Here is a 25,216-nt window from a genome sequence, read left to right on the forward strand (position 1 = left end):
TGTTCCAGAACAATTCAACCGTAGTTTCTTCAGTCCACAAAACATTTTCCCATTGGAGTGTCAAATTACTCTTTGGAAAACTTAAGGCACGTGGTGATGTTTTCTTACACTTTAGTGTGTTTAGTGAAGAAAATGGTTCTATAAAGAGCCATGAACAGTCAGCGAACCCTTTGAATGATTAATGTGTTCCTTGCATCATTGAAGGTTTCATCAGACTGATGGAGAATGTGCTGTAGATGGTTATATACAGAACCTTATTCTATACAGCACTCAAAAGTGTTCTTCTATTGTGACAATGTCAAGCTTGTAACAACCCTGTGGGGTGCTGTAGAGAACCCTTTTCAAAAAGATTCTGTATGCAACAATCTACAGCACATTCTCCATCAGTCTGAAGAACCCTTTAATCATACAAAGGGTTCTTTGAGTGTTCATGGTTCTATATACAACCATTTCTTTACTAAATAACCCTTAAAGTACTATCTTTTTTAAGAGTGTAAGAGAGCAGTGGCTTTCTCCTTGGTTTCCTGCCATGGACACTTTGGGTACAAATACAAATCAAGGTGAAGACCAGGCTGAGAAATATTAAAACAACTAACACTACAACTCAACACATAAATAGTGTTACTATCTTGGATAATTGAATGTCCTTTGCTAGGATTTTTTTTTCTGGTAAACAAAATATATTTTTTTTCAAGTATAGCACATACCGTATAAACCATAAAATATTATTTATTACAATATTTGTTTTTGTTGACATTGTTTTATTTTGATTGACGTACTTTATGTGCAGCTGGATACAAGTAACAACAAAATTCATACTTCAGGTTTGGATACTACTAATTTAGATATGCCATGTAATTTAGAATTTTTATTATACAGACAGCATGTCATATATTGTCACAAACCATATAATTAAGACAAGAAAGTCAAACAAGGTAAGTACGTAATGCTTTAGGCATGCAGTTTGCACATAAGCGTCCATTGCTTGTTAGCTACACCAGCATAGCTCCAGTGCAAGACTACAGAAGGCAGACTTCAGACAGAAAGTAAATGTTTTCACATCTTTCACTGTCCTGTTTTCTCTGTAAAAATGTGATACGTTCAATCTGCTGAGCTAGTGTAGCATACTCACAACTGTACAGTATTTTGCAAAAACATAGCATGCTAAAAATATCTATGGAAATAAAGAAAGGTCATGTGGGAAACTTTCATGATCTCCCTGCTTTTTATTTAAATTATTAAATTATTTGCTACCAACAATTAAAAAAACATTGGATAGTAAAATTGATTTTGTTTACACACTCATTAAAACTCTGCTAATGTAGCTTCACCTTGCTGTTGTACAGAGACTGTAGTCCAAACACTGATGTAATATTTCTAGCCCAGGGGTGTCAAACTGGGCTACTTTAGGGCCAGAGCTCTATAGACTTCCTCTCACACACACCTTATTCAACTTTAAAAACTTATCAACTAATGCAAGGCCTTTATAAGTTAAATTCATTCTGTTAGAAGAGGGAAAATGCTAATCTCTGCAGACCTGTGGCCTTGGAGGAACCCTGTCTGAATCCCCCTATCTTGCTCTTTGTTGATGATCAGTTTATGACTATAAAGCTGCTCCTGACTGCATATTTCTGGGTGGTGGACCACTCACTGCTATATTGAGAACAGTTAACCACCCCAATAATATCTGATCAACGGTGGTTGTGTGGTCAGAAGCAGGCACATGAAGTGAAGTGAACTCCTTCAGGGAGTTGAAAATCACGTAACACCATTGTCTAAAATTATGTTTTATGCATTTTTATAGTTCATAGTAAGTCACACTGTGTCCTAAATCACATCTGCAAGTTTGTGCAACCTTAATAAATTTATTAAGTAAATAAATAAATAAATAATAAAAAATCTGGATGTGGTTTTAGAGACATTTTGGGAATGTAGACAGGAAAATAATATGTAACTGTTGACCTCTACGGTCTGTTGGCATTGTTAGCGACGTAGCTTCAGTGCTAAAATAAAGAAACAAGATTTGGACACTTTGGCAGATCGACTACAAATGGGAAATTGTGGAAAAATGACTTTTTACCAAACCATTTGATTAAGGTTTTAATTCTAATCAAGCAGAAGCACGCTTAAATAGTTGGTCTGAGTCTTCAAACAACTGATAGTTATATAAGGTGTTTTGAATGGTTGGAATTAAAAAAGCCTGCAGGCACACCGTCCTTTTGTGGATAAGACTGGACGCCTGTAGTGTAGAGGGTGCAAGACTGACCATGTGCAGCAACAGAGGGGCTACTAACTGTAATTGTATACCTATATAGTGGACCTATAAAGCAGGTGGAGCTAGTGTGTGGAAGTACAAGGGATATTTAATAAAGTGAATGGTGACTGTATATGTATTGATCTATGTTTGTGTTGTCCTTTTCTTTTCAGTAGATCCAAAGTGTTTTAGGATATTCAACTTGGAACAACTTGGCAAACAAAGCAATCTTCACAATCCATTTGCTAATTGTTTGACTGGTTTTTAAGTGAAGAATAGCCAGAGAGAAAAACTTAATGACTGTTCAGAACACACTGAAATAAAAGTCAGACCAGTGGAAAGAGTAGGAGAATCTGTTTGCTAGATCATTTTTAATAAGAATCATTGAATTATGATCACAAACCAATGCCGGCTGGCTTTTTTTGTCATACTTCTGGCAAGCACAATTCTAAAAGCACTTTCTTTTCCTCATTCATTCCTTTTCTTACATTTTACAGATAACGTCATTATAAAAAATAAATAGATTGTTAAAATGAGAAAACATTTGTATCTTCTGCTCCTACTACTGTATGTGGCTAATGGACAGAGGACAATGTAAGCTACACCCTGTTTAGCTGTGGAATTACATGTAAATTACAGAACAGAAATATACAAATAAATAGATAAATAAATACAGTTCACAGTGCATTTTGATGAACATAGTACCAATCCCAACCAATAGGACCAATATCAAATAATTTGAGTTGTTCCCTTCCCACGCAGGACATTACATACATTTTTTTAAACAATTTATATTACGCTACACTATCAGACAAATGTCTGATATTCATGTCTAAGGTACCACCCAAGCTAATACGGATGTTATTGTTCAGTTTTGTTTCGTTTCCTAATTTAAGGCACACGCTCTAGACACCTGACTATCAGCAAAACTACAATTGTCACTTTTCCTAGATGTGAGATCTTTCTTTGAGTTACAGCATCTTAACATATTGCCCAAGTTCTCATCGATTGTATGATACAGGTTTTGATTGTAATTGAATAACGACCACATTCAGTAAATAATATGAATAATAATAATAATAATAAGCTATACAACAAACAATAAGTTATACAGACATATTTCATACCTTGAAGTTAACCCAGGCCTACTCCTAAATAACCCTAAAATAAAAGTCCCTGAATAAAAAGCAGCATTCTTAAATCATAAGAACGGTGTGCTGTCTGAAACCTTCAACATATTGAAGCTTGTTTTGTGGTTCTACTGAAACAAAAAGTGCGTGTCTACGGCTCGTCACAGAACAGACACCCACAGCCAAGCTGGCTGATGGCTAAAGCAAAGATTCTTCATCTAAATCCACACAAAGCAAAAAATCTACTCCAAGCAGCAAGCGAGCACACATGCAGAAAAACCCCTCCCATTTCAACCATGAAAGAAAAAAAAATCACATTCAGATCCTCTCCATGAGCTTTATGTGCCTTCTGAGAAAAAAAAAACAAAGAAAGCAAAAACCAACTCCAACATCAGGTCCACCCGAAAAACTTCTAGTGGCATCTGGTTCCGTTTGGATCAATGGTGAAGTTAAAATAGTGGTAAGTGCATACACACACCAAAAAATGCACGTAATTCAATGGAAAAACCTCAGAAAGCATTATCTGAATCACAGTTTATATCACTCCTCTATTCTCCACAGATGTCCATTTTCTCTCAGAGAATAGAGGTCCAAAGCCTCTATGTTAAATGCTGATGTCCTTGTCCTTGACTGGACTGAATACTGTTTGCACTCTTCTTATTTGTGTGTGTGTGTGAGCATGAGTGTGTATGTGCGTAAGTGGTTGCCTGTGTGCTTAGAAGGGGTTGATGCGTATACCTGTCCCCAGCGGAGAGAAAGGGTTCACCTTGGCCCACATCAAGGCATCATTGAGTGAAATGGATGACTTGCCGTCCTCCAGGAAGAACACTGGACCCTTTAAATAAGAGCAAATGAAAGCATGTCAGTACGTCTGACTATGGCATCAAGGCAAGGCTTTCTTGAGACAGCTGTAGATGCTAGGGCTGGATTTGAACATTCTGTATTTCAAACTTCATTTTTTTATCCACACAATCCAGTGAACTACTAAATAAATACATTTAATTCATTTCCATTTTATGACAGCACTGACTGTAATTCTTATACACTATACACTACACAGACATATACAAAAAGTATAAAAAAAAACTACACTAGCTTCTCATTTTAAATTTTCCATTACGCTGGAAGCTCAAACTTGCTGAATCTCTGCAACTGATGCTGAACTAAAGATGATGCCACCAGGCCTACTGTTTACAATAGAGCCCAAGGTTTATCCATGTCTATTTTACTGTATTTGAAATGTAAAAGAACTGGGTGTAGATCCACACTAAGCCAGAATTATTTTAGAGCATTGTTAATCCACCATTTTTTAAAAAAAAATAAAGAAACTTGACCATTTTACCAATCTTATGTACAGTGGGGTGTTTGTGTGATACTGGGGTGTATATCAATGGTCTCACAGTGAAGAACCACAATCTCTGATTTTGGAGATGAATTATTCTGCAGACTTCAGTTCTTCAGTTCAGTTCATTTCAATTCTCCACACTTTATTAATAGATCTTGATCAGGTATGTGAGATTTGAATTTGAACTGAAGTCTGGGAAAAGTCGGATTACCAGATGAGGGTTGTGAGAATTCTTCCCACTGGACCTCAAAAACAAAGATTTGTGTGTATATGTGGCTTGCCTGTATCCTGAGGCCTGTAAAGCAAGAGATTTGTACGTCGGAGTGGCTAGGCAAGCTGGAGCCTGTGACGTAGTCAGGCCCCTGTAGGCCCCTCAAAGGCTCCTCCCTCATTCGGCTCAGGAGTTGGCTGTATTCAGCCTTCTGCGCCTCCGTCGGGGGAGTGTAAAGCGTCTCCTCTGCTCCTCTGAGTGGGAAATTCAGTCTTTAGAACAGCATGCTCAAACCTTTCCAATCTGCATTTCTGTTCTGTGGATTACCTAATCAAGTGTATGCATTAAGGTACAGTTATCAGTACATGGCTGTTAGGTATTCTTAGGTATTCTGACTCATTTTTATATTCTCAAGTACCTGTAAGACAGATATTTGGTTGGCTGTGGAGATTAAAAAATGGCTTTTTGCCTAATATTACTCTATTGTAATACACAAGCATAACAAAGTGGTTCGCTGGTGCTAAAAACAGTAGCACAAAAAAATAGCAGCTCACAGAGGTGTACATATGAAAACGTGTGATTATTCAAAAATAGCCAAGAGAAATCTTTTGGTCACTGTGCTTGAGTAGCAGTGGCTGCTTCAGATTAGCTACTAACCTAACGCTAACACTACAGCCAACCGGTGCTCCACTACGATCTAAAATCAGATGAGATCCATGCCCCTGACTACAATCTAAAGTCAGATGAGAATCATGCCCCCCCACTATGATCTAAACTCAGATGAAATGGCATAAAACATTCACTAGTCTACTCATATACCAGGTTTGCTGCACAATAACATGCCGACAGACACAGCAGCTACATTACTTTTAGAGGTTCGAAACTAAAACCGTTGAAAGACTAAAAGTATGACATTACTGTGATGCATGGCACATGTTCAATTTTATATTCACTGTTCATTTTAAGCAAGTAAAATACCTCAGCAATTAAAGTGCCCTCATATTGACCACTGCCTGAGCACCTCTTTTATGACTGCAAATGAAAAAATTTCACTCCCTTTTCTCTTCCTTGTGTTTTGACCCGCACTCCACAGTGAACCACGCCTATACTACAAACCTTACATTATTTATTCAGTATTGTTCACCATATCTGGTATAATGTCATTGCATCATAAACATGTTTGATATTTTAAGGGGGATTGATTTCACAAAGCTAAATATCTTAAATAGTGTCGCTGTCCAAAAAAAAACAAGTATCTCTAAAATGGTAACTTTACAGGAGAAAGCAAAAACTTTCTTAACTTTTAATGTAAGATCAAGAGATTTTATTCCAAGCAAATTTAAAGCATTTTTATCGGTTCATTTATCATGAAATTTTCAAGCAATAAAAAGGGCAGCTGCTGAGCTCAAAAGATACAGAAAAGCAAAACTGGGAAAAATGAGATCCTTGTTTTTTGGACAGCGACGATGTGCACAATGACAATATGCGTATTTGTGTGTGTATGGAGTAAGACACACGTCAGGAGGTCTGATTGGGTTTGGGAGTGTAAAACGGTTGGGGAACCACAGCTATAAAGTGTCAAAAAGGGTTCCAGTATTGTTACAAGTAAAAGAACATTTTTTTGTTACTAAACACTATATAGAACCTTTTTTGCTAAGAGTGTAGATTGGACTGGATTATGAGACTCAATGTCTTAATGTACAGAAATATAGTGCTTGAGAGGTTATTATCGTGCATACGTTCATGCATGTGTGTGTGTGTGTGTGTGTGTGTGTGTGTGTGTGTGTGTGCGAAAGAGAGAGAGAAAGAGAGACTGACTTGTTGAGTGAGTGTGTGCAGGCTCTCCAGGCCTCCAGCTCCACTGATAGCTGTTCAATCTGCAGAGGAACAGCCACTTCCCTCCGTTTTAGCAACTGACTGAGAGAGAGAGAGTGAGAGAGAGAGAGATAGACAGTGTGTCACAAACAAGGAGAGCAAGCGAAAGAAACAGCAGCAAGCAAGTGACAGACAGAGGGTGAGGAAGAGGTTATGTTTCTGAAATGCTCATCCTCCCAATATGATGTCTGCTTAGAGACAAACTAGATAGGGAGAATCTGATCTAAGTCCAGTGCTCTTATCTTAAAGGGGAATTCAAAATTTCTGCAAGATATAAACAGAGTGGTGCAAAGTGAAATTTTAGAGAAACTGTGGAAACTTGATGTTTACAAACTTTTGCACTGGGAACCAGAATGAGTCTAAAGAATGTGTATTAAATCTACTTTAAAGAAGGTTATTACAAGACATGGTTAAGAATACGCATCACTGTCAGACTTCAATAGTTTAAACATAGGATAGTTTTGAGATAAGCTTTTGACCTAAACTGTATTTTTTAAAGCCATTCATAGTGAAGAGGTACATGCAGTGTGTTCTGAGGCAAAAAGGTACCCAACAAAAACTTATTTAGCACAAGTTTACCATTATCAACATTATATACAAAAACATGTAGTTGTTCTGGGTAGTAAATTAATATACTTGTGTTGCAAACATTGTGACCCCACCACTGTAATGAAATCTATGTCTGTTTCTCTACAATTAACCATTTCACATCAAACCAGTCTGAATGACTTCACATCTTACTGATTGAATTATGCCAGAAAACATTTAAAATATTTTGAAAATGAAATTAAAGCTGTTGATTAATACTTTGACCATTACCTCGTATATTCATACAGTGCCGGCACTATGCTGGAGTATTGCCGTCCAATGGCAAGCAATGCTCCGATATAGCCACAGAGAATCAGCAGCTCGTTCCGGTCCCTGAGAAAATACACATGGATAAATATGAGTGCTAGTGTTAAATTGCAGGGAATGTCCTGCCTTGAAAATACTGATATTTTTTGTTGATTTATTTTCATGAGGATCTTGGGCAGCACTGTAAACTCACTTACTCGCTGCACTTGGTCAGAATGAGCCGGTCAGTCCTGATGTAGCTCAAGAGGTCCAGAGTTGGAAAGACTGAGTCCACAGTCCAATCAGGACAGCTCAACTGCTCTGTGTGGATGCGGAAAAATCCTTTGTCTGAGAAAACTAGATAAACCCTGTGGAAACTTCCTGTGCTCAATCAATGTAACGAAATACTGTATGTATACCCACTGTCCACAAAACCAAGTGATACACACACACACTTTCTGACACTCACAAACACATATAAACACCTTTGACAAATGTGATTCCAATAGGCAGGGCTTTTTCTGGTTCGGGGCTGAGCAGGTAATACTTCACTGCCTGGAGGATTTCTTCCTCATCCTGCGCTGCCTCTGCCAGCTCTTTACACTCCTCCAAGCTTGGCAAACCACACTAATGAAACAACAACAACAGCAACAACAAAAAACAGTTTTCATACACAGGGGTGCAGGAAGCATGGACATATGAAGAACCACTTTTCAAAGTACTGGGATGATGCCCCATCAAATTTTGACTGAGTTCTGAATGCTTACATTGGTAAAAATTTTTGCTCTTCCTAAACTATATGGACTGCTATGGTATGAACAGATAGACAGCTAAACTTCGATTGGAGAACCAATCAAAATCTCCATTTCAGCTGAGGGAATGGGACACTTACCAAAGAACAAAACCTTCATGAGTTTGTGTTTAGTGAGAGAAGCTGCAGCTCAATAATCCAGTGAAAAAAGTTTTTTTGCAATATACAAACTAAGGCACTATGTGACATTGGTTAAATATTCCAGTATTTCTAACTGCTACCCTGCAAAAGTAAGATATGATGTTCTTCAGAGATGACAGCTAGCAAAATTTACTGTCTGAGCAGAACCAGAGACATTATAAAGGAGCACAGTTATTACCACTAGAGACATTATAAAGGAGGAGACAGGTCACTGGGTGGAAAATGAATGGGAAAGCTCATAACACTCAATATGTTATCTGTTTACAAAGGATGTCCACCCTTCAATAAAAAATAGGCAATTGGCTTGCTTGGAAAAAGAGATTTGCTATATGCAGCGTTGAAAGTTTTAGTTAGTCAGTAGGTCAGTGGACCAGCTGTCTTTTATCAGTCAGAGAATTTTGTCATTTGTCAGTCAACTGCAGTTCAACTAGCACATTTTGTTTTGTTTTTGTTTTTTTTTAACCAACACATCTGTGGTGCCACCCCATTCAAACAAAATTGCAAGCAATCAGCAATTTTCAATTAGAAATTAGAAAGCAAACAGATTTATTTAATGGATTATACTGGCTGACACTTTTGGTTTCAAAAATGCTATAATTCAAAATGTTTTCTATATGACAACAGATAAATATGTAATATTATTCTAATATGCTAGCCTTACACAATTCACAGCTTTCCAATTAGTCAATAAGGAAGCTGTAAAATAAAATGAAGATGTGTCCAGAATGATGAATGTATGACAGAACTGCAAATGATTCTAAATTTACTAAAAAAGGCTAAAAACATGAGTAATTACAGTGATGAGCCAAAACATTATGAGCACCTGCCTAATGTGCTTTTGGTTCTCAGTGTGCTGACAAAATAGCTCTGACCTGCTGGGACATGGACTCCTGTGAAGATACCCTGTAGTATCTGGCACCAAGACATTAGCAGCAAGTCCTTTAAGTCCTGTACATTGCGAAGTGTAGCCGCCTCAGATTGGCCATATTATTCCGGCACATCCCACAGATGCTTGATCGGATGGAGACCAGGGGAATTTGGAGTCCAGGGCAACACCTTTAACTGTTCAGCATGTTTTTCAAACCATTCCTAAACAATGTGTGCAGTGTGGCAGAGTGCATTATCCTGCTAAAAGAGGCCATCAGGGAATACTGTTGCCATGACCTGATCCACAACAATGTTTAGGTAGGTGACACATGACAAATTGGCATCCACATGAATGCCTGGACCAAGGGTTCCCCAGAGCATCACACTCTCCCTACCAGCATGTGTTCTTCTTACAGTGCATCCTGGTGCCATCACTTTCTCAGTTAAACAGCACACACGTACCCAGTTATCCACTGATGTAAAAGAAAATGGGACTCGTCGGATCAGGCAAACTTCTTCTGCTCAAAGATCCAGTTGTGACACATCTATGTCCATTGTAGGGGCTTTTGATGGCGGACAAGGGTAAGCTTTGGCACTCGACCAGTCTGCAGCTATCCAGCCTCGTACACAGCAGAGTGATACACTCCTCCTTTAGCTATCATTAAAGTTTCTGTGACTTGTGCCACAGTAGCTCTTCCATTAGTTATTTTACCATCTAATATATCCCAGATCTTGACATGTGCTGTTGTTACAAGATAATCAACATTATTTGCATCATCTCTGAGTGGTCATAATGTTTTGGCTCATTGGTCTAAGTTAATAATACAATTAATATCCAGAATGAAGTTCTAATACAATTCATTTCTAGAATTAAATTAAAATAAAATTAAAATCCAGAATGACTCATGTTTAAATTGTGGTGATCAAATCTTGAGGCAAATTATTGATAAAAATGACTATCAGTGGAGAATTATAGTATATTATTTATTATTTAATAACTTTGTGTTGTTCCTTAAATACCTAAAATGTCGCAAAAACATCTAAAATATATATTGGTGTCCAGTAAATCTATATTTAAATATTGTAATATTTGTTATTTTTGTATTTAAAAAATATATATTAATATTACAAATGATTCTAAACTATAGAATAAAGTGTAAACCTGAGTCCAGGCTAATTTCAGAGCTAATGAAAAATGTTTACATTGCTTTTAGCTAAGATTTGAAGTTTGAAACCAACTAAGAGGAAAAGTACAAATTATGCCTTTCTTTGTGAGATTTGCTATATGCAGTGTCATGTAAAGCGGTCACCTTTTCGTGCAGGTCGTTGATTTCAGCGGAGCTGCCAGGGTAGAAGGCACACAGTTTGGCTAAAAGGATCTCATTATCAGGAATCATCTGCAGCAGCCTGACAGCCAGGTCCCTGGGGAGCAGAAAGCACGAGAGAGCGAGAACACACAAATTAGGAAAGAGAGGCTGTATACTATTGGAAATTCATTACACAATTACATAATTACAGCAACTGCTTTATCAACTGTAATAAATCAGTTTATACCTGAAATTGATCTATTATTTTTAATGAAATTAACATTTCCATGTCTAAGAATTTTATTATGATAAGGACATGCTGCAGAATTTGTTCTGATAAGCCTTTATTCAAAAGGTTTCGTACAGTTATACCTTGGAGGAATGTCTAACAATACATATTTTAAATTAATTTACATTTATTTACTAAGAAATTAAGACTTTTTATTGTTAGTATTTAGTCATATTATATGTTTTGTTGATTTTATAAGTCAAAATAAGTTAACATATCTTATACAGAGAACACAGTTCAGCACATTGTAATACACATTTACAGTGTATTTGCTGAATTAAACACATTAGGGGAAAAAATAAAACATAAAATGTGCTCTGTGCAAAAGTGGTTAAAAAAAAAAGTTAATGACATTGCATTCCCTTGCAAATGTTTTTTATTCCCTCGCAAAATATATGCTCATCAGACAGCAAGCAAACGTAGGACCAGAGGTGCCCAGCGACACTGCCTCCATTAGAGCTTCAGTTTCAGTTTGCGCTCACTAATAGCATAATCATGTTTGATTTTGAGAAGTGACACTATGTCTTTATATTTCAATCCAAGATCAACATAAAATTCAATGAGCTGCTCCATGTCTGAGCTTAAGCAAAGCACAGCTTTTGCAAGCAAATTTGCATTGCAAAGCTTTTGCATTGTAATGCAAAATGCATAATTTTTTGCAAGAGAATGCAAAACCTTTGCGAGGGAACGTAATGTCATTAACTTTTAACCACAGCCATTTAGGGGCTCAGTACAAAAGTTATGGCACAAGTAAATTGTTTTCCCCCAATATGTTAAACTCAGCCAATAAATAGAAATTTTGTTTCTTTTTCTTTTCTTTCTAGCTATATGGTTTGATCATTTTGACTTCAGACAAGCACAGAGAAAATATAGACTGAAGGAAATTTAAAATTTCAGATATAGACATTAATAGGTGAAGTATCAATTCATTGTAAGTTGTAGCCTATGTAGGTAATGATGTTGCTTGCAGACAACAATAAAACCAAAACATTTGGTGAAAGCAGAATACCTGTTTCCGACAAATGGAAAGCTAGAGACAGATGGAGATGATAAAACACAACAGGTGAGCTTCAAGCCACAGCAACAAAAACAAAAAACAGAGACTATGATGATTTTAAAAACAACTGTGGAAAACATTAAAGGTGTGATGACAAAGTCTGTGTAAGATCTGTAAAGCTGTTCTGGGATGATGTCCGTTGTAAAAAAATGGTGTTAAGACTGCAACACCTATTTGATAACACCAATACTAAAAAATTGCTGGCAATGAATCAAGTATATATACATATATATACATATGTATGTAGAGCTAGTAAGCTGGATAGAAAATCAAAGTGTTTAACAGACTCTAGTCACTCTCACCATGTGGCTGTGGTCATGTATTTCCTGGCCAGCAGTTCCAGGACATAGTGAGTGGCCTGGCTGGCTGATTCTCCCAGCACTGTCCCCACACACACCGCCAGCTCCAGCTCATTGCCTCTGATCAGACTTGCCATCGCCAGCTACACACACACACACACACACAAACACTGTTTCAAATCCCTATCCCAAAATTTACTTCAATATTAATAATAACTAACACTTCTGATTGAGCAGTTAAAATGTAAGAAGGCACTTTATTGAGTTCTTTTTGCTAAATATCAGGGATACACTGATATGGAAATCCTGGGCTGACGGCGATATCTGATATTTTTCATGCATGTATCTGTTGATGCTGAAGCTGATACATAAAAACTGGAACCAAATCCTGGATTAGCATTACAGAGCAGTGTAACGGATTTGTAAACGATTACTAATGCAGTACCATGAATAACATGGAGATTTTAGCACAATCATCCAGTCTTTTAACAATTATCTGCCAATACCAATGTGATTCTGATTTCATTGTAAATCCTTACTATATATCCATATATTAATATGTTGTAATGTTACATTTTCAGCTGGTTTTCCACATACGAATCAAGTCTAGTCCAGGCTTATTATGAATCTAGGTCCATGAAACCAGCTAATAATATTCACAATTAAGGCTTATTTTTCAAACAAACAAAATACTTTTCACATCGGTATGAAAAGAAGCTTGTCTTAGTGCGGTTCTTTTACCTCTGTGTTATCCACTGCCAGATGACAGCAGGCGGCCAGTACTGCACGTCCATCCTGAAAATACCACTCTGCCAGTTCTTTACACACTCCATGTAACAGCCTGGAGAGGGAGAGAGAGTGAGATAGAGAAAGACAAGAGAAATAGACAGAGAGATAGAGACAGACAGGCACAGAAAGAGAGATAGAAGCAGAAAGAGACAGAGGGAGAACGAGAGAGAGACACAGAGAGAGAGAGAGAGAGAGAGATAAAGAGAGAAACAGACAGACAGGGAGACAGACAGAGAGGAAAAGAGTACAATAATTGTATGATTATTTTTTGTCTGATAATTTTTCCCAACAAATATTAGTTCTCAGAGAAAGACAGCTGATCTAACTTAACTTTCATATCTAAATGAATATGATTATTTATTTATTTATTAAGCGTGTCTAGAGACAATAATTTGCATTTGTATGTATCTCCAACATTTTACTTATAATCTACTGTTAATTTTCCAGGTTACAGGCCTTCTGACTATTTTTCTAGGCCATTAATTCTCTGTATGTGATGATGCTGACTGTTGTATTAACCTACATAAATACACACATGCTGCCGCCTATGCACTCTGTTAGTCATGATTTGCTTGTGCAGACTTTGTCATTTATTTTGTATTTGATAAGTAACGTGGTAACATAGATGACTGTAGTACCACACATTCAGTGAAGCTACTTTAAGAGTGTGTGAGTGTGTGTGTGTGTGTGTGTGTGTGTGTGTGTGTGTGTGTGTGTGTGTGTGTGTGTGTGCGCACTAACCCAGTATATGTCTCAATGTTATCGTTGTCTGGGCCTGCAGAGTGGTTGATGGAGAAAATCTGAGGTCCATGGATGTTCCCTTCACAAGCTCCCTGATCGAAACACACACACATACACACGCAAATTTAGTCATGCAACAACACAGTAAAATGTTTCACCTTCAACTTTGTTTTATGTTTCAGCTTCAACTGACATTAACCTGGACAATCTCAATCTCAGTATAAAAATAAATATATTGCAACATGCTGTCAATGTATCCCAGCACGTGAACAGAATACAGTATTGTGCAAAAGTCAAAGACAAAACCTTTCATGTATTTAACTTCTAGCCAAAATGCCAATTTAGTGCAAATTATTCATTTTTCAACATCAGGAAAAAAGCAGAACACATTTATTAAACAGAAAATTACACCAAAGCCTAGACATCTAAATAAAATCAATTGCTTTAGTATTTCGTGTTTCAACCCTTTGTCTTTTTTTACAGCTTACAGTCTTCTCAGGAGATTTGCTTTCAGTTTCACAAAGAACTGCAGGGATATTTTTTCACACCGAAGTTCAGTCTAGCTGGTTGCATCACAATTACACACATTACAATCCTAAACACATTCAGTGATGTTGAGGTCTGGGCTCTGGGGTGGTCAGCGCATTGTTCTGGGAAAACCAGCAGCTTCTTTGTTTGACCCCCTGAGTCTCACAGTGGCAGGATAAACAGAAACACCTGTGGACTTTTTCAGATCTGAAACAAGTACTTTTATTTGAAGGTGACACTTTGGTGGTCTACCAGGTCTTGCACGGTTGTTTTAATAATTTTTTGCACACCTTTTTTTCATTTTCCTTTGACTTTCTACTTCCTTATGCAAGTTGATTATCTTATAACTAATCCTCAGAAATATCTCCTGAAAATGATTTCCTTGTACTTAATGGTTGATTTGAATGGAAATCAAATAATAAAAGGTGGTCTTTGACTTTTGCCCCATGTACCTGGATTCAGGTGTGCAAGTACCTGTGCCACCAGAAGAGCCTCTTTCAGCTGGCCTCTGGAAGTGAAGAAATTCACCAGCTTCTTCACGTCGCCAGTGGCGATGCAGTATGGGATGACATCATCATTGCCCTCCTGCATCAGCTGATCTGCTCTCCTGCATAATTAAAAAATATTCATGCTTTGAAGATGTATCAAGCTCTATAATAAAATTGTGTATTCACTATTTAAAATTTTCCTGCACTTTGTAAATAGTTTTTTGTATAAGCTCAAAAAGCTAAACAGGGCCCTGCTGAATAAGGCAAAGTGAGCTGGGAAAAATTTTCAGAAACTAACTGTACATTCAGTGTCCACTTTATGAGCTCCACCTACCTTACAGATCTACTATATGAATTAGTTCAAACTGTGGTCCCACAGTAAGAAAAAAATACTATAAAAAAATACAAATAAGTATTCAGACCTAGGATTCTGTTATGATCTATTTAATCACAAGGCATTAATTGAGATAGTAATATGCTAAGTAAATATACAAAATCATCATTTGCAAGGTATTTTCTATTGGATGGTGACTGTTTCAAACCTTAAATTTCAACTTGTGAAAATAATGCTTAATTTCTTGTGTTTTCTTTTAAGATATTTTTAATTTCATTTGAAGTTGAAAAAAACTTTCTTCAAAAAATGCTGTGTCATGTTTTGATGTCACTACCAAAACAAATAGAGTTTTACTGCAGAGGTGGAGCCCTATTTTAGCCACATGCCTGCATTTAATAGCAGAAAGTGAGACTGCATCCCTGTCTCACATGGCCACATAGTGAGCAGTTAGATCCCATTGTTTTGAAGTAAATGTGTCACAACGTCTGAAAATCTGAAAAGTCTGAAAATGTCTGACCCTAAGAATGTTCATGGCCAAAACAAATATTTTCTGTACTTCACTTTTTGTGTTTTAATGAAAAACATGAAATTATGTGTGTACAACTGTTCAAAACCACTATCATATTACATGATAGTGTGTGTGGTGCTGGTACAAATGTATCAGACACAGTGGTGTCACTGGGGCTTTTACACACATCAATATCACTGCTAGGTTGATCAGCCAAGAGCAGCTCTGTGGTCAGAAACTGACCACTGATAAATGCCTAGAGGATGGCTCACAAAAACTGTGCACCAGCAGATGCTCTACAGTCTCTTCTTGTATACCAGCAAGGTGGAGCTATAAGACATATGGGAGGAGTTTCTAATAGAGTGGCTGGCAGTGAGTGTAGGTACTTGGTATTCTGGAAAACACCTTTGCATCAGTTTCTTCCAGTATTTCATGGACACTCCAGGCGCCACAGACAATGCCTTCTCCCACTGAAAAAAAGTAAAATGAAGAAGATTTAAAGAACTGCAGGTACTAAGACACGACAGATCCAAGCACATCATTTCAGACCAATAAGAGTCTCTGCCATCACACTATGGTCCTCAAACTTCAGTCCTAGAGCCCCCCTTTAGTACAACAGATTCAACTCACAATATAATTAACACCAATTTGAGTCCCATCAGGTATATCATAAAAGGGAAAAAATAACTAAACCTTTGCTGTTGTAAGACAATATGGTATCTTAATAACATTATAAGAGTTAGAAAGAACTTGTCAAACCCAGCACCTCACCTGCAATCTATTTGGAGAATTTAACAATGGCCCTTTAAAGCTGTTTAAATCTGCCATAAAAGGAGTTACAGTGCTTTCTACGTGCTAAAATGTTTTTTATCACTATGTTAAAGATGCAGTCTTTATTGTTGGATGCACTGTGTTTTTCTTGTGTGTTTTTCATCTTATTCAGAGTGCGGTTCGGAATAGTAAGAGCTAATTATTCATTTGTTTCATTAGAGTAACAATTAAATATGACTGATATGCGACTATTGCTATTAATGTGTTTTCTTGTTCAATAATGCAGTATGTAGAACTGAATAAAAATCTAACCTCACGTTTTTTACATATCAAATAAATGAGTGTTACAGTGTTAAGAAGTCATATGATTAACGGAAAAGAGCAGAATAAACAGCAGAAACAGCTACATTTTGCATCAGCCTTACAGGGTTAATGTAATTTAAAAATGAACAAATGGAGTTACAGTGTTTTCTTACGACAGCCACAAAACTATGCAGTGCCATGGCTCTGCAACTCAAGTGTACATGGACAAATTTTAAATGTCCAGTATGTTAAGTACCTCTCCCAGTTCCACCATTAGTTCACAGTATCTCTGGATCTGGCCCAATCTCAGGTGGATTTCAGCTGCAGCCTTTAGTCTCTCCTCTTTACTGGGTGCTCCAATCCCTCCCCCAAACTTCGACATTTTCACTATGGTCAGCTCTTGGGCTTCAGACTGGAAACGAGAGAGAGATACTGTAGCAGAATAATATGTACAATAATGAACAAGCTTAAAGCTAGCACTCATACATATCTCATACATATGGACATACGGTTTCTGTTCTACTATTCATTAAAAGCTACAGTCTTCGCATGTTAACATGTCAGACTGCTTACTTCATTGATTTTCTAAGTGAAAATAAGTGAAATATGTAAATCTATTTATCTGGGCAGTAAGTATTTACTTGTTAAAAACTCTAACTTTGCAATAAAAACAAATAAACAACATATTGTGATTTTCATGTGCTAAGCCAGGCATACACTGCGATTTTAGAAATCTTCTTCTTTGGTGTCAACTCACACTGTTTGAATCGCCCATCATGTATGGCCAAAGCCTGTGATTTATACGTTCACACTGTACGAAAACACTCTGTCCGACTGACATGACACGTGAAATGCGGCCCTTACAGACAGCTTTGTCTGCAGATAATTACCAATAAAGCTGTTTCATTCAAAACAGCATGCTGCGCCTCCGATGTCCGGATCAAAACACTGGCTGAATCTCAAATGACTCCCTCTCCCTACATAGTGCACTTCATAATAAAATAGTTGCAATAATTAAATACTTCTGCACCCATAAAGTGCATCACATGTCTAATAAATAGCCTTCTGAGATTCAGCCATGTGTGCACAGTTCCATACTGTACAAACAGTGCACTGTTTTGGTGTAGAAGCCAGATTCAGCCATTGACAAACCGTGCTACAACAGCTTTGCTAACTTGTGCCACACTGTGCACTGAAGCACAGGTGGTCTATATATTTAAACCTCTCAATTCAACGGACACTGGTGCCGCAAATGTGGACTTTTGCCTCCGTGCAGGAGCGGTGGTTGTGATTGTATGTGGTTTTGGGTGCGACTTTGAGAAATCGGTTCATGAGGCTACTCCGACTATGAGACAAGCGACCAAAATTTCTGACAGGGTCAGAAATCCATCCAGTCGTCCAACTCATTAATCGGAGCTCGTTTGGGCAGTTAATTGGGCATCGTTTCCCCTCTCACACTGCATGGCAAACGACGGCCGATAAAGCTGAAATTTGGCCCGATCATGAAATTCAGTCAGCTCCGACCAAACCGGGCTTAAAATCGGGCTTAAAATCGGGCTAAAATCGCACAGTGTACGCCTGGCTTTAAAGTTTGTTAGCTCAACCATTTCCAAATCTTTCATTGAGGAAGTTCAGTATTTTGAGTTATCATCCAGTATCATCCAATCCTTCTTTAATTAAATCAAGTGTGCTGTTCATGATTTTCATTGTATTTATTTGTATTTTTTCTATTGTTATGTAGTGTTTTGCTGGCATGGTACTGTATTATCACTCATGTCACCCATAAATCAGTTTATAATTACCACAGATTTACCACAAATGTGTGGTAATTATGACTCCATATGAATTTATATTAAAATTAGTATCCAGATTGCCTTTGTTTTTATAAAGTGCAGAATAAATCTTGAGGCAGATAGTCCTACTATAAATACATAACTACAGGATATTATTGAATAGCCATCTGGAATCTAGTTTATAATATCTAATAATACACATACCGTTTTGAAGCGTACAAGGTGTTTCATATGCATGATACCCTGGCCATAGTTTTGAGGCAGCAGGCTGTCGTCTTGCCCATTTATCACAGCCACCAAATCCCACAGGTTATGGCTCCCTCCTGGAGGCTACAAACACATGACATCTCACAAACTCTCCCACGCAATTCCACAAAATGCATCAGTGCTTGGCTCCGGTGCTCAGAGGCTTCATAACTGTGCTCTGTTTAGCTTTACTGACCGAGAAGCATTCGGAGAACCAGCGGAGCTTCTTTGTGCAAACGTCACTGGAGAGTTTGTCCAACTCCTGCTTGATGTCTCTGGAGACTTTTCCACAGAGGAGAGGAGGAGCACCAGGGACCATCGCCCGATCTACACACAGAGAACACACACCACAATGAAGCTCAAAAGTGCAATATTCTATCATATAAAATATGCTGCCATATTAACCTACTCTCTCAGAAACAAAGGTATGAAACTGTCACTGGGGTGGTGGTCCTCACATAAGTCTTTAGTACCTTTATTTAAGGCCTATAACTATACTTTATTCTTATTATACTTTTTTTAATGTTAGATATGTAAGGTACAAATATGCATCTTTTCCCTGGGACAGTGGACCTAGTGTATTTTTTTTGGATCTAGTATACTCATTTTCGCAGACTAAGCAGATTTTTATGCTTACCCTCATTTAGCACACTTGATTCAGCTCCTTAACTAATTAATAAGCATTTCAGGTGTTAGTCCAAAATGTGCACAAAAACATGCAGAACATGTGGTCCCCAGGACAGAAATTGGGCACCCCCTGAGGCACACAACTGGACCTTAAAGTACATTTACATTGTTTGTATCCTGATATGCCACAGTGTACCTGTACAGCACCCTTTTTTCTGACAGTGTATGATCCTCTAAACCATTACTGAGACTAATACAATTTAACAGTGACTGGCAATTGCTTGACAACACTGGTAATGCACATTTCCTACCACATTCATCCTTGGTCAGTTTTTAAGCAGATATTATGTGAAGTGGTTGGCTATTCTAAGCACAGCAATTGCCCCAGAAATTCTCATCATCCTATTGGGCTCTTTGGATTCTCACCTCTCAAAGAAAGTGTCATGTGAGTTCATGTTTATTTCATACATTTGGTTCTTTTTGAAATAATGGCTTACCGGTGTTTCCTATGATGTCATCCCAGCTGTGGTCAGTGAGGATGTTGACAAGCAGTGGAGCGATGAGAGGTGTTAGGGACCAAAGCCGGACGGTGGAGTCTCTTGAGCAGGAGGCCATTGTGAAGGGGCGACTGGGATGGCACGTCAGACCTGCTCACACAAATTACTTGGTTTGAGACGTTTGCTAGAGTAGCTTCGAAGCTCTGGTGAAAAAACTAAACAAGCAAATTTCAGACACCAAACAAATCTTGATCAGCTACAACTGGGGTAAGGAAGAAAGTGATTTCATTACTAATTACCACCAACACTTTGTGCCTGTGGGGGTGGCTAATTTAACGACTTATCTACTAAGAAATTCCAGGTAAATGAGCAACTTTGGCCAGCATATTAACACATTAACACATTAAAATACGGTCAGCGCAATATAACCATATATTTAACTTGTGCTTTTGTATGGAAACCCATTTCCGCCTGGTGGGAGGAAAAACATTCCAAAGACAGTCCTTTTCAGTCCTGTGATTTTGCAAACAATGAAATACTCTAACTTTTAATATTTTAATTCTTTATTTTAATAAGCTAGCATCAGGTTGATGTAAAAACCTGAATATATAACGCTAATGATGTTACCATTGACAGTTAGAAAATTAATTCTACCCTGTAATCAATAAGGTGGAACTATAGATGTCAAGTGAATAAATGAAATTACTGAACTTAGTACCATAGACATCAGCTCCATGGTCATAGACAGTGTCCAGACAGGTCCCATCTCTGGTATCCCACACACGGATGGTGTAGTCCCAGCTCCCTGAGGTCAGCAGGTATGGGACCTCTGAGTTCCACATGAGCCCTCGCACAGGGGCTGTGTGTCCACTCAGTACATTAATACAAGCATCCTGGGTGTAGTCCCAAATACGCACCGTCCTGTAGAACACAGTACTAAGAATGAAACTATGACTTGCACCAGCGATTGTGCACTGGTCGATTTCAGTAAAACACAAAAGAGAGACAGGCACCAACATGACGCAAATATTATATAATAGAAAAAAAATTGCAAAAAGGTACTTAGTGTTCACTGGACAAAAACAGTGTTATTGATAAATTACCCATCATCTGAACCGCTGCAGAGGATGCCCTCTCGGAGAGGAGACCAGCGCACGTGGAACACTTTGGCTGTGTGACCTGTAAACACTTTCAGAGGCTGATCTGAGCTGGTAGCCAAATAATAGACCCTTACATTCTTATCTTCACATCCAGTTGCTATCATGTCTCTGAGAGAGAGAGAGAGAGACAGAGAGAGAGAGAGAGAGAGACAGAGAGAGAGAGAGAGAGAGACAAAGAGAGAGAGAGAGAGAGAGAGAGAGAGAGACAGATGACAGAAAAGCAGAAAAGGGGGGGTGAGAGAGAGAGAGAGACAGATGACAGAAAAGCAGAAAAGGGGGGGTGAGAGAGAGTGACAGGGAATAAGCAATTATTTTTTCTTTTTAGATGAATCATAACTAAATCAACAGATTGGATATTAATAGATTTTTTGTGGCCCAAAGCACTCATTGTCCACTTTATTAGAAACACCACTCTTGTAGCTACACCATGCTGATGTACAGTTAAAGACCGTAGCTGATTTGTTCATCCATGGTTTGTGTCACTGCTGTGCTGAGAATGTTCCCCCACCTGGTCAGTGGTGGTCCTGTGGTCATAAAGTGGCTACTAATGAATTGGGTAAAGGGGGACTGATAAATTGTGCAGCAACTAAATAATGGACCTATAAGACAGGTGGACACCATAAAGTGGCGAGCAAGTGGAAGCACACAGTAGACGTATCTAATAAAGTGGACAGTGAGTGCATATTACCTTTCTTCCAATGCTGAAATACTCACTTGTTATTTTGACTCCAGTCACATCCAAACACAGCTGCTGGGTGCTTGTATTTATGTAATATTTTGCCATCTATGGTTCTAATTATACTGGAGCCAGTGTGCAAATGAAAAAAATTTAAAACAGAGAGATATGAATGTCAGATCTCATAAGAGGAATGAGCATTTTCAAATAGCTTTAAATCTGACTAACACTCACCAAAACCCATCCCCACTGCATGTGGCTATTCTTTTTGAATCCTTATGACTCCAAGCAATGCAAAAGATGCCGTTCTTCCCATGCTGCGAAACATAAATTATCACAGAAAAAGATTACTAGCATTACAGTTAGATATTTCTTTTTCTTTTAGACATGATTCTGCGTCAATGGCCGCGCCACTATGGGCACTTTTGGGTTCCAGCAGTAGATTTTTGGCTCTATGTTCATATTTTGAGCATAACGCATAGAAAACATAACACAGAAGTCATAAAACATTTTCAAATAAAAAACTGTTGCTAAATACAGGGTGATTCAAAAAGATTCATCCGATTTCAAAGTGCCATATTTTTACAACCGTGAGGTGCCTGGGAACCAATCATATGCCAGTTGAAAGAGGGAGTCATAGAGTTTCTGGCTCCCTTTAGTCTGCGAGGAGATGGAGACCCCTGAGCATAAAGCGTTTTGCGTTCTCCACTTCAATAAGAGTGATTATAACTGTGCAACGTGATTTTCGACGGCAGTGAACCTCCAACAACTCAGAGGATTCATCGTTGGTTCCAGAACACTGGATGATCTTCGAAATCGCATTGAAAATTTGTAATTTCTATAATTACACAATAAACTTTATGCTCACTTAAACCATTTACAATTTACTGCATTGTTCTGTAATGATTTACACGTGAAATAAATAATTTTGAAATTGGATGAATCTTTTTGAATCACCCTGTATATTGACTGATCTAGTTGTATCTGGATTTACAGAAAAGCACAGTAAATATTACCTTTTCATATTAAATATCTTCTGCATGTCCTTAATGTAGCACTTATAACTAATGTATTTTGAATTATACATTAAAAAAAAAATTCTTCCAAGGCTAATACAACAGGCCTTGGTGTTTGCCATTTACATTCAAAAAGAGCAAAAAAGTCTTTACTGCAACATGTCCTTGCTGCAACACATGTCCAACATGTCCTTGCTGCAACACATGTCCAACATGTCCTTGCTGTAACAATTGTAAAGACATTTTCACTGTTTTCTAAAAATGTAGACAGCCAAAACCTCCAGCAGTTGCAGAAACACTCAAATGCAAAACAAAAAAGAAAAACAAAACAAACAACAAAAGACAAAACAAAACTTAACAAGCAACAACAAAAAACAAGTACCACTAGCTACCTAGCTACAAACTGAGCTACTTTTACTTGCCTCATTGAATCTTGTGATCATTTTTCCTTTTTTCACGTCCCAGATGAATGCCCCGTTCCTAGATGTGGCCCCTGCTATACAGTTCAGGTCTCCTTTGCGTAGCAAGAATGAGAAAAAACAGGTTTAACTCTGTACAGTGCAATAACCACCACAACATCATTTTAAAAACTTGTCTATGTTAGATCACATTAATGGAAATCAATTAGTGTCGCTCAATTGCAGCTTGTAATAACATTTAAAACAGTTTAAAAGGATGATTGAAGGACTCTAAGCCCAGACTAAAAAAGAATTTCAGTGGTGACTCACTATTGACATAGCAATTTAGTCCAAGACTATGCATGATCCATTCCAGGAAACCAGCACTAAAAGAATAAGCTTGACTCAGCTGAGGCTTAGTTAGTTTCCACAGAAAATTTGAGTGAAGTCAATAAATATTATGAAATACTTTTCCCTTCCCTCCTGCTGTTGTTTAGCCAGTGTCGATAATACTACTTTTGTTGTGTTGTTTTTCTTTGCAAAATTACTTCTTCCCTGTGTTTTTTGTCTGTTATGTTTTAGGATGATGAGTATTGTTATTATTAGTATTAGTAGAATAATTATTAGTAATATTAGTATTATTATGATTACCAGGAGCCCAGGAGAGGGAGTAGACAACACCTTCGTTGCCAGGAGATGTATAAACTGCAGTTAAAGTGTTGATGTCCCACACTTTGATTGTCCCATCAAAGGAAGCTGTGGCGAGCAGGTTTGGGTCGTCTGGCTTGAACTTACAGTCAAATATAGTTTCTACATGACCCTGAAAAAGGCAACATCAAACAGTTTTTAAAAATCTGCACAATCAACTAGAACCACATCTCATCGGTGCAAATTGTAACACCTTTGTTGTTTTGAGTCATTTTTTCAGGGTTTACAAGGAAAACATATCTTTTTTCTAATAAAAACAGCAGAAATAAATTAATAAACCTTTTAGTAAACCTTTTTGCTATACCATGTTGCATTACAGTTCTACAAATATTGTTTATCTGCATAAGATTATTAAACTCAAATATTAATGGACACGGTCTGAGTCAGTTTTGTGAAAATGACCCACTTGTACCAAACCGAATTACGTTCAATGGTTACTTAACATAAGAATAACAATATACAGCACATTCCAACTGTGAAATTTGGATTGTTCTGACATTTTGCATATTGTTGCTGTCATCTCATAATCTCTTAGCATTTTTATACCATTTGAAAATGCCAGCTACCATTTACAGTGTGACAACATTTCATGATAGATAGACCGATAGAAATGGTCCAAAATCTCATTAGAGTAGTGCACATAATTTTGAATATTCTTGTGCCTTCTATTATATAGTTACCATTTTGGAGATAAAAGGTTACAATATTATATATTACAATTGGCATCCATGAGCTAATCATTCACTATGAGGAAACACAAGTTAGCTAAACAATATCTTTCACTACCCTAGATACTATTAGAATCAGCTGATGGATGTAGGGCTGTTTTTGCATGATTGCATTCCTACCAGATCTCGGAGGAAGTCCCACTTCTTGGCTCCCATGTCATAGAGACCCACCCCACCATCCATGAAGCAGCAGACGGCATGTCCAGGTGGAAGGGAGAAGGCCTGGTTCTGGGACAGAGTAGGGGGAGGAACTGCTTCACTGGTGGAGGAAGTGTAGTGGTTCTTGGATGGGGAAACAGAGCTAAAGGCTGGAGAGTGAGAAATTAATAGTAAGACATGCAAGGATAAACACATAAGGGCATAGACACGACACCACACGTGACCACATGCTGTTTATGGACCATTATATCGAACTGGTTTAAGAAAAAAAAATCAGTATTAAGACCTTAGATATTTACAAGAATTTTGTTATGTTCTATTTAAAC

At 37.7% G+C, this 25,216-nt stretch overlaps 1 protein-coding gene across 2 annotated transcripts in view; it reads right to left on the reverse strand.

Moving 5' to 3' along the window:
* Positions 1-3,940: 3,940 nt before the first annotated feature.
* The window catches only part of wdr17 (WD repeat domain 17), a 28,995-nt gene continuing 7,719 nt past the window's right edge, over positions 3,941-25,216 (reverse strand). The window contains exons 6-29 of one of the 2 annotated variants that reach the window (XM_036574886.1): positions 24,852-25,039; positions 23,947-24,115; positions 23,302-23,411; positions 22,116-22,198; positions 21,920-22,006; positions 21,149-21,313; positions 20,764-20,966; positions 20,046-20,195; positions 19,118-19,248; positions 18,880-19,005; positions 17,139-17,294; positions 16,214-16,278; positions 14,953-15,085; positions 13,951-14,042; positions 13,162-13,261; positions 12,424-12,563; positions 12,074-12,094; positions 10,779-10,890; positions 8,135-8,276; positions 7,868-7,970; positions 7,635-7,736; positions 6,759-6,857; positions 5,011-5,194; positions 3,941-4,219 (exon numbers count right to left, since the gene is read on the reverse strand). In XM_036574886.1, the coding sequence (XP_036430779.1) occupies positions 4,100-4,219; positions 5,011-5,194; positions 6,759-6,857; positions 7,635-7,736; positions 7,868-7,970; positions 8,135-8,276; positions 10,779-10,890; positions 12,074-12,094; positions 12,424-12,563; positions 13,162-13,261; positions 13,951-14,042; positions 14,953-15,085; positions 16,214-16,278; positions 17,139-17,294; positions 18,880-19,005; positions 19,118-19,248; positions 20,046-20,195; positions 20,764-20,966; positions 21,149-21,313; positions 21,920-22,006; positions 22,116-22,198; positions 23,302-23,411; positions 23,947-24,115; positions 24,852-25,039 (2,981 nt within the window). In that variant the 3' untranslated portion in view covers positions 3,941-4,099. The remainder of the gene's footprint in view (positions 4,220-5,010; positions 5,195-6,758; positions 6,858-7,634; positions 7,737-7,867; positions 7,971-8,134; positions 8,277-10,778; positions 10,891-12,073; positions 12,095-12,423; positions 12,564-13,161; positions 13,262-13,950; positions 14,043-14,952; positions 15,086-16,213; positions 16,279-17,138; positions 17,295-18,879; positions 19,006-19,117; positions 19,249-20,045; positions 20,196-20,763; positions 20,967-21,148; positions 21,314-21,919; positions 22,007-22,115; positions 22,199-23,301; positions 23,412-23,946; positions 24,116-24,851; positions 25,040-25,216) is intronic. The other variant, XM_036574887.1, reaches the window with a different exon arrangement.

The sequence above is a fragment of the Colossoma macropomum genome, unplaced genomic scaffold (genome assembly GCF_904425465.1).
Source record: "Colossoma macropomum unplaced genomic scaffold, Colossoma_macropomum, whole genome shotgun sequence".
NCBI lineage: Eukaryota > Metazoa > Chordata > Actinopteri > Characiformes > Serrasalmidae > Colossoma > Colossoma macropomum.